The sequence below is a fragment of the Echiichthys vipera genome (genome assembly GCF_963691815.1).
Source record: "Echiichthys vipera genome assembly, chromosome: 15".
NCBI classification, from domain to species: domain Eukaryota; kingdom Metazoa; phylum Chordata; class Actinopteri; order Perciformes; family Trachinidae; genus Echiichthys; species Echiichthys vipera.
In genome coordinates, this window is record NC_139840.1 from 2485780 (window position 1) to 2500200 (window position 14421).

Consider the following 14421-nt stretch of genomic DNA (forward strand, 5'->3'; position numbering starts at 1 on the left):
ATTGCCTCAGAATACGTCCATGCAAGTGCAGAAAGCAGTGTGCACGGATACAAGTGTAGACAACAAAGGTGACACTTAAGCAGGACTGTGTGTGTGTGTGTGTGTGTGTGTGTGTGTCTGTGTGCCTGTGTGTGCGTGTGTGTGTGTGTCTCTCACATCTGCTAGAGAGATAAAACAGTGTGAATGAGTCACAGCAGCAGGACAAACACACAAACACACCCACTCTGTTCCCATTCACCTGGTCCATCTGACTCAGTGTGTGTGTGTGTGCGTGTGTGTGCGTGTGTGTGTGTGTGTGTGTGTCAGCCCTCTAATGAGCCCTCAGAGGGAGAGTGTGGTCACAGTGAGGTATTGTGACCGGTCACACTACGGTGAGATTAAAGCGGCCCGTAAACTTTATTAGCACCCCACATGTGACCATGTTCAGAGCGTGGGACGCAGCTCGCAGCGTGTGAGGAAGGGGAGGGGAGGCCAGACAGACGTGAGGACAGACAGACGTGAGGACACGCAGACGTGAGGACAGACAGACGTGAGGCCAGACAGACGTGAGGACAGACAGACGTGAGGACAGACGTGAGGACACACAGACGTGAGGCCAGAGAGACGTGAGGCCAGACAGACGTGATGACAGACAGACGAGAGGACACACAGACGTGAGGACAGACAGACGTGAGGACATACAGACGTGAGGACAGACAGACGTGAGGACAGACAGACGTGAGGACAGACAGACGTGAGGCCACACAGACGTGAGGACAGACAGACGTGAGAACAGACAGACGTGATGACAGACAGACGAGAGGACACACAGACGTGAGGACAGACAGACGTGAGGACAGACAGACGTGAGGACACACAGACGTGAGGACAGACAGACGTGAGGACAGACAGACGTGAGGACACACAGACGTGAGGGCAGACAGACGTGAGAACAGACAGACGTGAGGACAGACAGACGTGAGGACAGACAGCCGTGAGGACACACAGACGTGAGGACAGACAGATGTGATGACACACAGACGTGAGGACAGACAGACGTGAGGACAGACAGACGTGAGCACAGACAGACGTGAGGACAGACAGACGTGAGGACACACAGACGTGAGGACACACAGACGTGAGGACAGACAGACGTGAGGACACACAGACGTGAGGACAGACAGACGTGAGGACAGACAGACGTGATGACACACAGACGTGAGGACAGACAGACGTGAGGACACACAGACGTGAGGACAGACAGACGTGATGACACACAGACGTGAGGACAGACAGACGTGAGGCCAGACAGACGTGAGGCCAGACAGACGTGAGGACACACAGACGTGATGACACACAGACGTGAGGACAGACAGACGTGAGGACAAACAGACGTGAGGACAAACAGACGTGAGGACAGACAGACGTGAGGACAGACAGACGTGAGGACACACAGACGTGAGGACAGACAGACGTGAGGACAGACAGACGTGAGGACAGACAGACGTGAGGACAGACAGACGTGATGACACACAGACGTGATGACACACAGACGTGAGGCCAGACAGACGTGAGGACACACAGACGTGAGGACACACAGACGTGAGGACACACAGACGTGAGGCCAGACAGACGTGATGACACACAGACGTGAGGCCACACAGACGTGAGGACAGACAGACGTGAGGACAGACAGACGTGAGGACAGACAGACGGGAGGACAGACAGACGTGAGGACACACAGACGTGAGGACAGACAGACGTGAGGATAGACAGACGTGAGGACAGACAGACGTGAGGACACACAGACGTGAGGACACACAGACGTGAGGACAGACAGACGTGAGGCCAGACAGACGTGAGGCCAGACAGACGTGAGGACACACAGACGTGAGGACAGACAGACGTGAGGACAGACAGACGTGATGACACACAGACGTGATGACACACAGACGTGAGGACAGACAGACGTGAGGACACACAGACGTGAGGACAGACAGACGTGAGGACAGACAGACGTGATGACACACAGACGTGATGACAGACAGACGTGAGGACACACAGACGTGAGGACAGACAGACGTGAGGACAGACAGACGTGATGACACACAGACGTGAGGACAGACAGACGTGAGGACAGACAGACGTGAGGACACACAGACGTGAGGACAGACAGACGTGAGGACACACAGACGTGAGGACAGACAGACGTGAGGACAGACAGACGTGATGACACACAGACGTGATGACACACAGACGTGAGGACAGACAGACGTGAGGACACACAGACGTGAGGACAGACAGACGTGAGGACAGACAGACGTGAGGACACACAGACGTGATGACAGACAGACGTGAGGACAGACAGACGTGAGGACACACAGACGTGAGGACAGACAGACGTGAGGACAGACAGACGTGATGACACACAGACGTGATGACACACAGACGTGAGGACAGACAGACGTGAGGACACACAGACGTGAGGACAGACAGACGTGAGGACAGACAGACGTGAGGACAGACAGACGTGAGGACACACAGACGTGAGGACAGACAGACGTGATGACAGACAGACGTGAGGACACACAGACGTGAGGACACACAGACGTGAGGACAGACAGACGTGAGGACACACAGACGTGATGACACACAGACGTGATGACACACAGACGTGAGGACAGACAGACGTGAGGCCACACAGACGTGATGACAGACAGACGTGATGACACACAGACGTGATGACACACAGACGTGAGGACAGACAGACGTGAGGACACACAGACGTGATGACACACAGACGTGAGGACAGACAGACGTGAGGACACACAGACGTGAGGACAGACAGACGTGATGACACACAGACGTGAGGACAGACAGACGTGAGGACACACAGACGTGAGGACAGACAGACGTGAGGACACACAGACGTGATGACACACAGACGTGATGACACACAGACGTGAGGACAGACAGACGTGAGGACACACAGACGTGATGACACACAGACGTGATGACACACAGACGTGAGGACAGACAGACGTGAGGACACACAGACGTGAGGACAGACAGACGTGAGGACAGACAGACGTGAGGACAGACAGACGTGAGGACACACAGACGTGAGGACAGACAGACTGGAGACATGAGTGAGATTTTTAATCTTTGCCCTTCAGGCTGATGCAGGAAGTCAAATGTGTGTTTCTATGGCAACACGTTTTTGACATTTGTTTATTTATTATTTATTCATTTTTTCTGTTTTCTGCTGCTTGTCAGTAAACTGCCCTCTAACTCCTGTAACTGTAACCATCTTTTATGTTTTAATAATGATGTTTTTATGTGTTTTAAATCTTTATATGTTTTAAAAAATGACGTTTTATATGTTTTAATTGACCTTTTTTACGTTTTAATTGACCTTTTATATGTTTTAATTGACCTTTTATATGTTTTAATTGACCTTTTTTATGTTTTAATTGACCTTTAATATGTTTTAATTGACCTTTTTTACGTTTTAATTGACCTTTTATATGTTTTAATTGACCTTTTTTATGTTTTAATTGACCTTTAATATGTTTTAATTGACCTTTAATATGTTTTAATTGACCTTTTTTACGTTTTAATTGACCTTTTATATGTTTTAATTGACCTTTTATATGTTTTAATTGACCTTTTTTATGTTTTAATTGACCTTTAATATGTTTTAATTGACCTTTTATATGTTTTATTTGACCTTTTTTATGTTTTAATTGACCTTTAATATGTTTTAATTGATGCAGAACATTTTAAAGACAAAGTCACAAAGTGCGTCACGTGATAAAATTGTTAAAATAAGACCCAGAAAGTAAAATGAGCAAAGCAAAAACAAAATAGATAAGTTAAGATATTCCTTATTTAGTGCCACAAAGGGGAGATGTCCTCATTACAGCAGCAAACATAGAAGGAAGAACAATAATAAACAATAAATTGTAGAAATGAACAATATAAACACAGGGAAGTATAAAAAATAAGAATAACAGGAACAATTTATACAATATTTTGAAATATTTTAAATTTACACCAAGGCAAATGAGCAAATAAACAAATCACAGTTATTTATTAATATTTAAATACATTTTATTTTGCTTAAATTATTTATGTCTGTTTTTATATTTGTTGTGTTTATTTTTGTCAGTCTGTGTATTTAATATAAACATTTTAATCCAGAGTTTATTTTTTTAGTGTAACACCGCCCGGAACTAAAGAGTGCGCTTCTCTTGTTTCCGCCCGGAACAGTATTAAAAACGAACCAAACAGCTCAACACGACACGTTTTCTAAGTTAGTTGGGTTTGATTTAAATAACTAACACATGAACTTGTGTTCATTTGTTGTTGTTGTTGTTTATTAAGTAAACTACACGTTAAAGTTTCACCGGAAGTGCTAAAACAACCAGCGGCTAAGCTAAGCTAGGCTAAGCTAAGCTAACAGGTGAGTTATGCTAACTACAGTTTATATCGAGATTAAATAAGAAAATAACAATATTCACTTATTCTGTCGCGTTTTAATGCATTTTTAATGAATTATGAGTTTATTATTTTAGTGACAAAAGCAGAATGAATATTATAGTACTCAGGAAAACTGCTGTTATTACTTATTTCTTTTATACTTTTACTTATTTTTATAGTTTAAATAGTTCAGAGAAATGGAATCTAATGCAATTACATTTTTTTATAAAGAATATAAACAACCGAGTGAGTGACAACAGTAACGTATAAAGGGAAACAATAGTAATATTAATAATAAGTAAATAAAATATGAATTTTACATTTTCTTTTGTGTAATATCTAATTAATAAATACATCAAAAATAATAAATTATAATGATTCCTATTAAATAAAATGATTTAATCATTTAATTTATTTTTATTCTGCTTTTTTGTCCAGCAGTTGGAGACAAAACATATAGTATTATTATAATTATTATTATTTTGATATTTTCATAAGTCAAAACTGGAATAATGTGATTATTACAATTCATCCAATATTGAAAAGCGATCCAAAAAGTCTGAGTTGATCTACAAAAAGTGAAAATGCAACAAACTTAAGGTGACATCAGTGACATATAAAGGGGAACAATAGTAATAATTAATAATAATGAGTAAATACAAATAAATTAAAAACAGTCAAAAAAGAAGTGTTCAGGAAATAAGGTGCAGATATTTATACAGATGTAAGGCTTTTGAATTTGTATATATATATATATATATTATAATATTTATGTTACATTTTCCATGTTCTTTTGTGTAATATCTAATTAATAAATGCATCAAAAATATGAATCTTTTTTAAGAAACAGTATTTGTGTTTGAATTATTAACGAGCTTATTCTGCTTTTTTGTCCAGCAGTTGGAGACAAAACTTATATTATTATTGTTATTATTATATTTTCATTTGTCAAACTGTCACGTTTACTTTATAATTTTACTTTATGATTTTCATTTCTCTGCAAATATTGATTGGAAAGTCCATTTTTTTGACTTTCGTTTAGTTTTTTTGTCGTTTTCACTTGTTCAGAACAAATGAACGAAAACAAAAGACTAGAAAAATCAAAACTCCTGATCTTGTTTCTCTTCAGTCCGACGACATGACTTTGAGTGTGTGTCTCTGCTGCAGTCATGCTGCTGGTGGACCCCGGTCTGTACATCGGCGCCGCTGCTGACCTCAATGATAGCCAGGCGTTGGCCGCCGCCGCCGTCACTCACATCCTGTCCGTGGACTCTGTGGACCCCGCTGCTCTGGTTCCTGCTGACGGGGACCTCTGCAGGAAGTGGATCAATGTTCTGGACGAGGTGACCTCTGACCTCCTGAGTCACATGGACGACTGCTTCCTGTTCATTCGGGAGGCTGTGGACGGAGGCGGAGCTGCGTTTGTTCACTGGTGAGGGTCAGAGGTCAACGGGACGCCGCTCGGTTTTCATCTTTCACGCTAGAAGGGATTCTATTGGATTCACAGGGTTTTTTTTATTTTAAACTTTATTTTTTATTGATTTTTCAGTGAAAAACAAAACATAAACATAAATATACAAGCAGAACAAGTTCATCAGGGGTCGTCTACAGCACAACACAACGGCAGCGTTCGTTACAAACAAAGGGCTGGCATTAAATAGGCTGACGAATCGGGTCCAGGGGCTTTAAGGGCGCACTCCCACTGTCCATCCGTACCGTGTCCGAGCACGTTTCACGGCTGGGAGAGGTGGGCTTTAGTAAAGCACGTTTGCACATGTACGAGCACGAGCGTGCGCACGTGTACGAGCACGAGGCCTACGGCGGTTCTGAGGTAATTTCCTGTGCGCCTGTTGGGACGTAGAAAATTTCTTTCGTGCCGTTCGGTTCAGCTCAAGTTGTCGACTAAACGGGGTCGTGCCGCATCACAATGAGGCCAACTGAAGTGACTAGATCCCTGTAACTGTGTTGCTGTGTACTAATAAAACAGAAATGAGTGGATCATAACCCTGGATCAGCCTCATTCATCCGATAGCCAATCCAGCGGATTAGTCAACATCAGAGCCGATATCTGATCCGGGTATCGGCTCGGTGCATCTCCAGTCAGAGGTCAAGGGACCCCTTTAAATGGCCACAATCTCCAAAACCTCGCCTGACTTTGGAGCATTTCTTTAGCCCCTTTTCCCGACAAGCTCAGTAAGAACAGCCGGTATGTGACAGATCGGTATCTGACCATTTAAATAAAAATCAGTTTTAATCAGAAACCCGGGTCTAGTTTCCATCCAGTGTACGATTATTAGAGAAGTGACCAGGACGTGCACTCAGTGGGACCTGACCTGTCTGTAAGTCATTAATGGATCAATTCATTTGGGAATAGATGTATGAAATTGTTTTGCATATAAATGTATCTGTGTGTGTCTGTGTGTGTGTGTGTGTGCGTGTCAGCCAGGCCGGTCGGAGTCGCAGTGCCACCATCGTCACTGCTTACCTGATGAAGAGACACCAGCTGGGCTTCACTGAGGCTTACCAGCGACTGAAGACGGTCAAACAGGACGTTCAGTAAGTGTGTGAGGCAGAACTGAGAACACTTTAATAATCTACGTTTATTAAGTATGGATGTTAATAACAAACCGTTAACCAGCTACCAGGTAAACAGTTAAACATATGTTACTTTGCTTTCACTGAAAAGCTTTAGACCACACCTGAGATACAGGACAGATGATTGAGTGGAGGATGTGTTTCAGGGTCAACAGAGGCTTTGAGGAGCAGTTGTGTCTCTACGAGGCCCTGCAGTGTGAAGTGGACACCTCCAGCCCTCTGTACAAACAGTACAGACTGACCAAGATCACTGAGAAGTACCCTGGTAAACACACACACACACACACACATACACATACACACACACACAGACACACAGACACACACACACACACACACACACACACACACACACACACACACACACACACACAGATAAAGCATCCAAAGCACACACTTTTCTTACATGTATTCATTATTTATTATTTGTGCGTGTGTGTGTGTGTGTATAGAGTTGCAGCACGTTCCCAGAGAGCTGTTTGCCGCTGACCCCGCCCACTCCAGCTCCTGTGAAGTGTCCTATCGCTGCAGGAAGTGCAGGTGAAAGGTGGAACAGTTGATACAGGGGTTGAGTCATGGATGCATTACTGAACGGGCCGACCGGGCTCAGGTCCAGGGGCCCTGACAAAAAACTTAAAACAACCTCATAGAGGCGAAAAATACCACAAAGACACACAAATTAATAAATATAGAAACAAAACATTGACATAGAAACGTAGAATGACTTAAATTAGATGCAATTACTAAAGATAGATGCAAAACCACCACAAAAGGCTGCAAAATGTCTAAAAATAGATGCAAAACCACCACAAAAAGATGCAAAATGACTAAAAATAGATGCAAAACCAGCACAAAAAGATGCAAAATGATTAAAAATAGATACAAAACCAGCACAAAAAGATGCAAAATGAGTAAAAATAGATGCAAAACCAGCACAAAATGATGCAAAATGACTGAGATTAAATGCAAAAATTAATTACATACAAAAGAACTAAAAATGGACGTAAAATGCTAACTTCATAGACTGAATATAAAAATGGAATAAGTGTTTCTTCCTCCTCCTGCTGCAGCCGATACAAACGATGTCATTGTGGAGCCGTCCACAGCTGTCTGTGATATTTCACCGTGTTTATGTTTTAATCGCATCACATAACTGATTAAAACCTGCTGTTGAGCGTCCATCTTTATGAACGTCTATGATTCATGTCACGGAGGAAAAGTCAAAGTCTCAGTCTCACATTCTCCCGGGCTCTACTATGACCACATTGATAAAAGATACAAATGGTGCTTTTATGTCAGAATAAAACATTTCCCAGCTCATTTTATCATAATTACAGTTAGAGGGATTCTTGAACACTTCCGAACTTCACCTCCGTCCTCTTCCTCTTCCTCCGCAGACGAACTCTGTTCCGTGACTCCAGTGTTCTCAGCCACCCGGCGGGAGAGGGAGCGCCGGCCTTCAGTCACAAGAAGTCCAGTAACTTCGCCGGTAAGAGCACGACCGTACTGTTCATTTTAACCCCAGAGGATTTCAGTCTTCAGCGTTAACAGTGAGCGACGAGAGCGAGATCACACGGACACGACGTGGCGTTTCTAACAAGTGTGTTGGTGTTCAGGAGACGTCCGGTGCACGTCGTACTTCATCGAACCGGTGCAGTGGATGGAACAGGCTTTACTTGGAGTGATGGATGGACAGGTAACACACACACACACACACACACACACACACACACACACACACACACATACACACACACATACACACACACTAACACACACACACACACACACACACACACAGTCCAGGGAATTGGATATAATCTTAAATGAGATATTTCTAAATGTTAGTTCTGATCATCTTCCCTTCACTGTGGAGGTCTGTTCTACACACTGATTTATGATGCGTCCCTCCTCTCTTTTCCTGTGTGTGTGTGTGTGTGTGTGTGTGTGCATGTGCGTGTGCGTGTGTGTGTGTGTAGCTGCTGTGTCCAAAGTGTAGCTCTAAGCTGGGCTCGTTCAGCTGGTGTGGCGATCAGTGCTCGTGCGGTCGCTGGGTCACTCCTGCCTTCCAGCTGCACCGCAACAGAGTGGACGAGATCCGACAAGTCAACACACAGAAATGACACACACACACACACACACACACACACACACACACACACACACACACACACACACACACACACACACACACACAGACAAATACACACAATCATGGCTTGTTCACACTGCCTCCCAGTGGCCAAACAGAATCGTTACTGCAGGTTCAAATCGTATTTTATTTAATACCACAGCTGATCCTCCAGTACGAGGACGTTCTTCCTTTCATGTTAATCTAAACATAGAACAGAAGAATGTAATTTTCACAAATGATGTAAATAAATGAAAAATAAAAACACTTGTATATTTAAAAACATAAGTCTGCTGCTGTTTGTTCCTGGAATCAGTTACAGTGTAAGTCTGGTCGTCCGTATGAGTCGATTACCGAATGTAATCCAGAAGGAAGGAGCCCATCGATGATTTGTTTACGGAAAAACCATGTGAACTTTTTAATTTGTGGCAGTTTGGTGAAATAGAAGTTAATAACAGATGGTTAAAGGTTTGGAATAGTTTGTAAAAACTTTGAAAAAGTCCCAGACAGCAGCTTTCTCTGCTTGTACGGACGACCTCTCACAGTAGACTGAAAATAACAGCAAACCTCTGCAGCAGCATGAGAAGAGTCCCTACACACACAACAAAGCACCAATGGGCTCCTTCCTTTGGGATTGACTTTGGTAATCCACTGTGATGGACTTTACTATGAGAGGAGCTGGTACAGGGGCCAAAGGTAAGTCTTTAAAACACTCTTTTAATAAACTCTGGCTTCACTAACTACGCTGTTGCTGCTTTGTTGTGTGTGTAGGGACTCTTCTCATGCTGCTGCAGAGGTTTGCTGTTATTTTCAGCAGCATTAGTGGTTAAAAAAGACCTTTGAATGCCTTCACCGTGCTGCCCCGAGCTAATCACTGTTAGCCCTTTGGGGCTGTTAGCGTCTCTCCGTGCGTTCTCTATTCATGGTTGATCACTGAATAAAACTGTCTCCATGGATTATTTGGTGTATTTTCATGCCGAAAAAGACCACGGGGTCCATTTTTGCCAGATTTACACTGTAATCTGAGATTTTACAAGATTATTTCAGTGTTTTATTTTTGTGTCTCCTCTTTTGAATGCGAGCAGCTGAACGGAGATGCACCACTGTTCTGCTTCTGTTGCTCACGTCTTAATTCTTCCTCCGTTGTTTCTTTGTGTTCGGAAGAAAACAAGTCTGAGGCTGGAGTTTGGTTCAGATGCAGACGTGACGTGCAGGTGTGCAGATCTGTGTCAGGATTGTGAGTGGGACACAAAAGTGGTTGCCTGTATGCAGCTCACACTATGCCACCATAAATCATAACTTCATAGAGGCATATCATTGAAAAGTACTGAACATGGACTAATTTACTGTGCTTCCCTTTCTTGTTTATTTGTCCCAACAGCTTCACTGCTTCCTTAACTGTTAAGGAACTGTTTTAATCATTCAAATCAGATCTAAATACATATTTTGAAACGATATTAAATTTAAAACGACCAAAACGATTGTGCAAATCTTGTAATTTTATTTAAAAAAATGTATAAATCCTTGTGTGTTCATGATTGTGTTCAAATTTGTTTATTTATCAGAGATTATACATATATTTATCTTATTTTATGGTTTTGTATTATTGTATAAATGTCCTGTATTTGTGATGTTTGTGAATCCTGTTGTTTTTGTTCTAACGTTTACACAAATGAATCATACTTCTTTAAATAAGTTGTGATAAACAAATAGAAAATATTAAATCAGGAGCTCATAAACACTCTTTAACTCAATTCAGTTTTAATCACAGACTGTTTAAAAAAGGGTTAAATGTAGTAAAAGTAAAGAAAAGGTAACTTGACCGCGCTTAACCTTCTACGTCACAGACCTGCGACGGAAACAGCTCCTCGCGCAAAGCACCCTGGTAAATGGATTTCCTCTGCTCTGCTGACGAACCAGTGTTAGCTGTCAACGCCAACAGCTCGAGTTTCCTCCTGGTTCCTCTTTGACACAACTGTCTTTCTTCTGTCAGGTTGTTTTTTTATTATTTAATTAAATTTTGACTTTAATTCAAACGTCGGACACTTAACAGTCGCTAAATGTGCTGAAATAACAGCGGTTAGCTAAAGTTAGAGGAGCAACAACCGCTAACAACAGGAGCAAACGGTGGTTTTAGTTTAGTTTAACATGTTTTTTTTTATTAATAACGTTAAATTTAAACTCTTCACTTGTTCAGACGTGTTGTGTCCTCACATTTCTACATTTACAAGCACTTTATAATCTGTTTTCTGCTCTTATTGTGATTAAACTGATAATAAACAGTGGATTTATGTGATAATATATATAAAATGTAATGTATCAGCTCTCCCTGTCTGTCCTCAGGCAGCATGGGTCGGAGTTATATAGTGGAAGAAGCTGTGGAGGGATATCTGTCCAAACTATGTGAACAAGCAGCTTCAGTCACAGGGCTGCTCATTGGACAGGTAAGACACACACACACACACACACACACACACACACACACACACACACACACAGAAACAAACATCTGTAGTTTAGCTGTTGCTCAGTGATCCTCAGAAATAATTAAAATGAAGTGACATAAGTAAAATGACTTAAAATAGATGCAAAACCACCACAAAAAGATGCAAAATGACTAAAAATAGATGCAAAACCACCACAAAAAGATGCAAAATGACTTAAAATAGATGCAAAACCACCACAAAAAGATGCAAAATGACTAAAAATAGATGCAAAACAACCACAAAAAGATGCAAAATGACTAAAAATAGATGCAAAACCACCACAAAAAGATGCAAAATGACTAAAAATAGTTGCAAAACCACCACAAAAAGATGCAAAATGACTAAAAATAGATGCAAAACCACCACAAAAAGATTCAAAATGACTAAAAATAGATGCAAAACCACCACAAAAAGATGCAAAATGACTAGAAATAGATGCAAAACCACCACAAAAAAGATGCAAAATGACTAAAAATAGATGCAAAACCACCACAAAAAGATGCAAAATGACTAAAAATAGATGCAAAATCAGCACAAAAAGATGCAAAATGACTAAAAATAGATGCAGGACATGGATGTGGAAGAGTATTTGGTGTGTGTGGAGCTATGAAATAGAAATCTTTATATATATATATTATTTTTATATAATATTAATGATTAAACATTTCAGAGTTCAAGTCAAAGGGATTTTGTCGTCACGGCAACTCGGACGCCTCAGAGGGAAGAGTCTGCAGCAGCTGGAAACTCTCTGGACAAGGAGTGGGTGACTGAGCATGCTCGACAGGTGAACAGGAGCGATACACTCTCACACTCGTGTGTTTTAGTGTTTACGTGTGTGTTAAAGGGAACTGCGTGATAACTGTATGTATGTTATGTATTGGTGTATTTGCCAGAAAAGATGGTGTTTTTGTCTTAAACTGTAACGTAAATCTGTGTTCAGGTGTCTCGGATGCTGCCCGGAGGCCTGTCTGTGATGGGAGTCTTCATCATCACTGACGCTGACGCCAAGGACACATTAACCACACTCCGACAGGTGAGATCCATATAAACACACTGCACGTGCACATTACACACGCTCTTTAAAGCTGCATGAATCCATGTTTGGCCACTAGGGGGCAGATTTCCCCTGCTGATGAAACAGTTAGAGTGAGAAAGTTTATTTATTTAGGAACTTCTGAATGAAGGCAGAAAATACAGACTTAAAGTTTAATTCCAGCGCAAAATGTAACGACTATTAACGGAGAAATCCAGGAGAGTCGCTAACAGCCAGACGTGGCTAACTGTGATTAGCTCGGGGCAGCACGGTGAAGGCATTCAAAGGTCTTTTTTAACCACTAATGCTGCTGAAGATAACAGCAAACCTCTGCAGCAGCATGAGAAGAGTCCCTACACACACAACAAAGCAGCAACAGCGTAGTTAGAGAAGCCAGAGTTTGTTAAAAGAGTGTTTTAAAAGTCTGGGCCTTTCCAGAAGGTCTACGGTGAGATGTGGTCCGTACAAGTCGCGCTGCAGAGAAAGCTGCTGTCTGGGACAAGTTTTTGCAAACTATTCCAAACCTTTTGTCATCTATTTTTAACTTCTATTTCACCAAACTGCCACAAAGTTCAAAAAGTTCACTTGTATTTTCCGGAACAAATCATCGACGGGCTCCTTCCTTCTGGATTACATTCGGTAATCGACTCATACGGACGACCAGACTTACACTGTAACTGATTCCAGGAACAAACAGCAGCAGACTCATGTTTTTAAACAAGTTTATTAAAGAGTGTTTTAAAGACTTACCTACTGGCCCCTGTACCAGCTCCTCTCATAGTAAAGTCCATTACAGTGGAAGGAGCCCATTGGTGCTTTGTTGTGTGTGTAGGGACTCTTCTCATGCTGCTGCAGAGGTTTGCTGTCATTTTCAGCAGCATTAGTGGTTAAAAAAGACCTTTGAATGCCTACATCGTGCTGCCCCGAGCTAACCACTGTTAGCCACTCTACCGTATTTCTCCGTTTATAGTTCATATACGAAAAAAACTGTCTCGATGGCTTATTTGATTGTGTAAGTGCTGAAAAAGATTCGATTTTGCGCCGTATTTCACTTTAAAGCTGCATGAATCAATTTCTGGCCAGCAGGGGGCAGAAAAACATTAAAAAAAAACAGGTGACAGATTTCCCCTGCTAGTGAAACAGTTGTGAGTAAGAAAATTTATTTATTTAGGAACTTATAAATAAAGGCAGAAAATATAGACTTGGACAAACGGAGTAAAAACTAGGAATGAAATCACCGCTTTCATAATAAACCGTGGTGAAATTCCAGACGTTTACCTTTTTAAAAATGTAATTATTGTCTCAAGAACTCACGATAAATACTGTGTGAAGTTGTTCCCCCTGTCTGCAGAACATGTTCTTATTTTTATTTTAATGCTAACAAAAGGTGCTGCTCATTTTATTTGTGTGTATCAGTGCTTCCTGAGTATTTCCAGCACATTAACAACAGTAACCCGGCTCATTCTGGTCACTGTCATCGTGTGTTCTGTGATTCTGACCCCAGCTGCTTTTTGCGGTGGAGAACCTGATCTCCTCGGAGCTCCTGTGGAAACCTGCGGACGATGACGTGACAGACTGCGTCGTGCTGCACGTCAACCCCAAAACCAGAAAGTATCCTTCGTGTGTGTGCGTGTGTGTGTGTGTCTGTGTGTGTGTGTGTGTGTGTGTGTATTCTTTAACCCCACGGTTCAGAACCATCTGCAGAACCTTTGACT

At 42.1% G+C, this 14421-nt stretch overlaps 2 protein-coding genes across 3 annotated transcripts in view; both read left to right on the forward strand.

Annotated features, from left to right (window-relative positions):
* Positions 1-4307: 4307 nt before the first annotated feature.
* Positions 4308-9423, forward strand: dusp12 (dual specificity phosphatase 12). Its single transcript, XM_083929104.1, has 8 exons — positions 4308-4444; positions 5629-5893; positions 6904-7017; positions 7203-7321; positions 7509-7596; positions 8454-8545; positions 8673-8752; positions 9036-9423. The coding sequence occupies exons 2-8, from the start codon at positions 5631-5633 to the stop codon at positions 9177-9179; spliced, it is 900 nt and encodes a 299-aa protein (XP_083785230.1). The 5' UTR covers positions 4308-4444; positions 5629-5630; the 3' UTR covers positions 9180-9423.
* Positions 9424-11056: 1633 nt separating this feature from the next.
* odr4 (odr-4 GPCR localization factor homolog) overlaps positions 11057-14421 on the forward strand; it is a 9371-nt gene continuing 6006 nt past the window's right edge. Inside the window, exons 1-6 of one of the 2 annotated variants that reach the window (XM_083928059.1) lie at positions 11057-11180; positions 11531-11631; positions 12344-12457; positions 12614-12706; positions 14211-14317; positions 14399-14421. The exon at positions 14399-14421 is cut by the window's right edge and continues 14 nt beyond it. In XM_083928059.1, coding sequence (XP_083784185.1) covers positions 11536-11631; positions 12344-12457; positions 12614-12706; positions 14211-14317; positions 14399-14421 — 433 coding nt within the window. In that variant the 5' untranslated portion in view covers positions 11057-11180; positions 11531-11535. Of the gene's footprint in view, positions 11181-11510; positions 11632-12343; positions 12458-12613; positions 12707-14210; positions 14318-14398 lie in introns of both variants that reach the window. The other variant, XM_083928060.1, reaches the window with a different exon arrangement.

Bases quoted from the DNA above. Each gene is read 5' to 3' on its own strand.
- dusp12 (XM_083929104.1), top strand. From the start codon at position 5,631: ATGCTGCTGGTGGACCCCGGTCTGTACATCGGCGCCGCTGCTGACCTC. The intron at 7,018-7,202 runs GTAAGTGTGTGA...GATGTGTTTCAG, and splicing joins ACGGTCAAACAGGACGTTCA to GGTCAACAGAGGCTTTGAGG. The intron at 8,753-9,035 runs GTAACACACACA...GTGTGTGTGTAG, and splicing joins TTGGAGTGATGGATGGACAG to CTGCTGTGTCCAAAGTGTAG.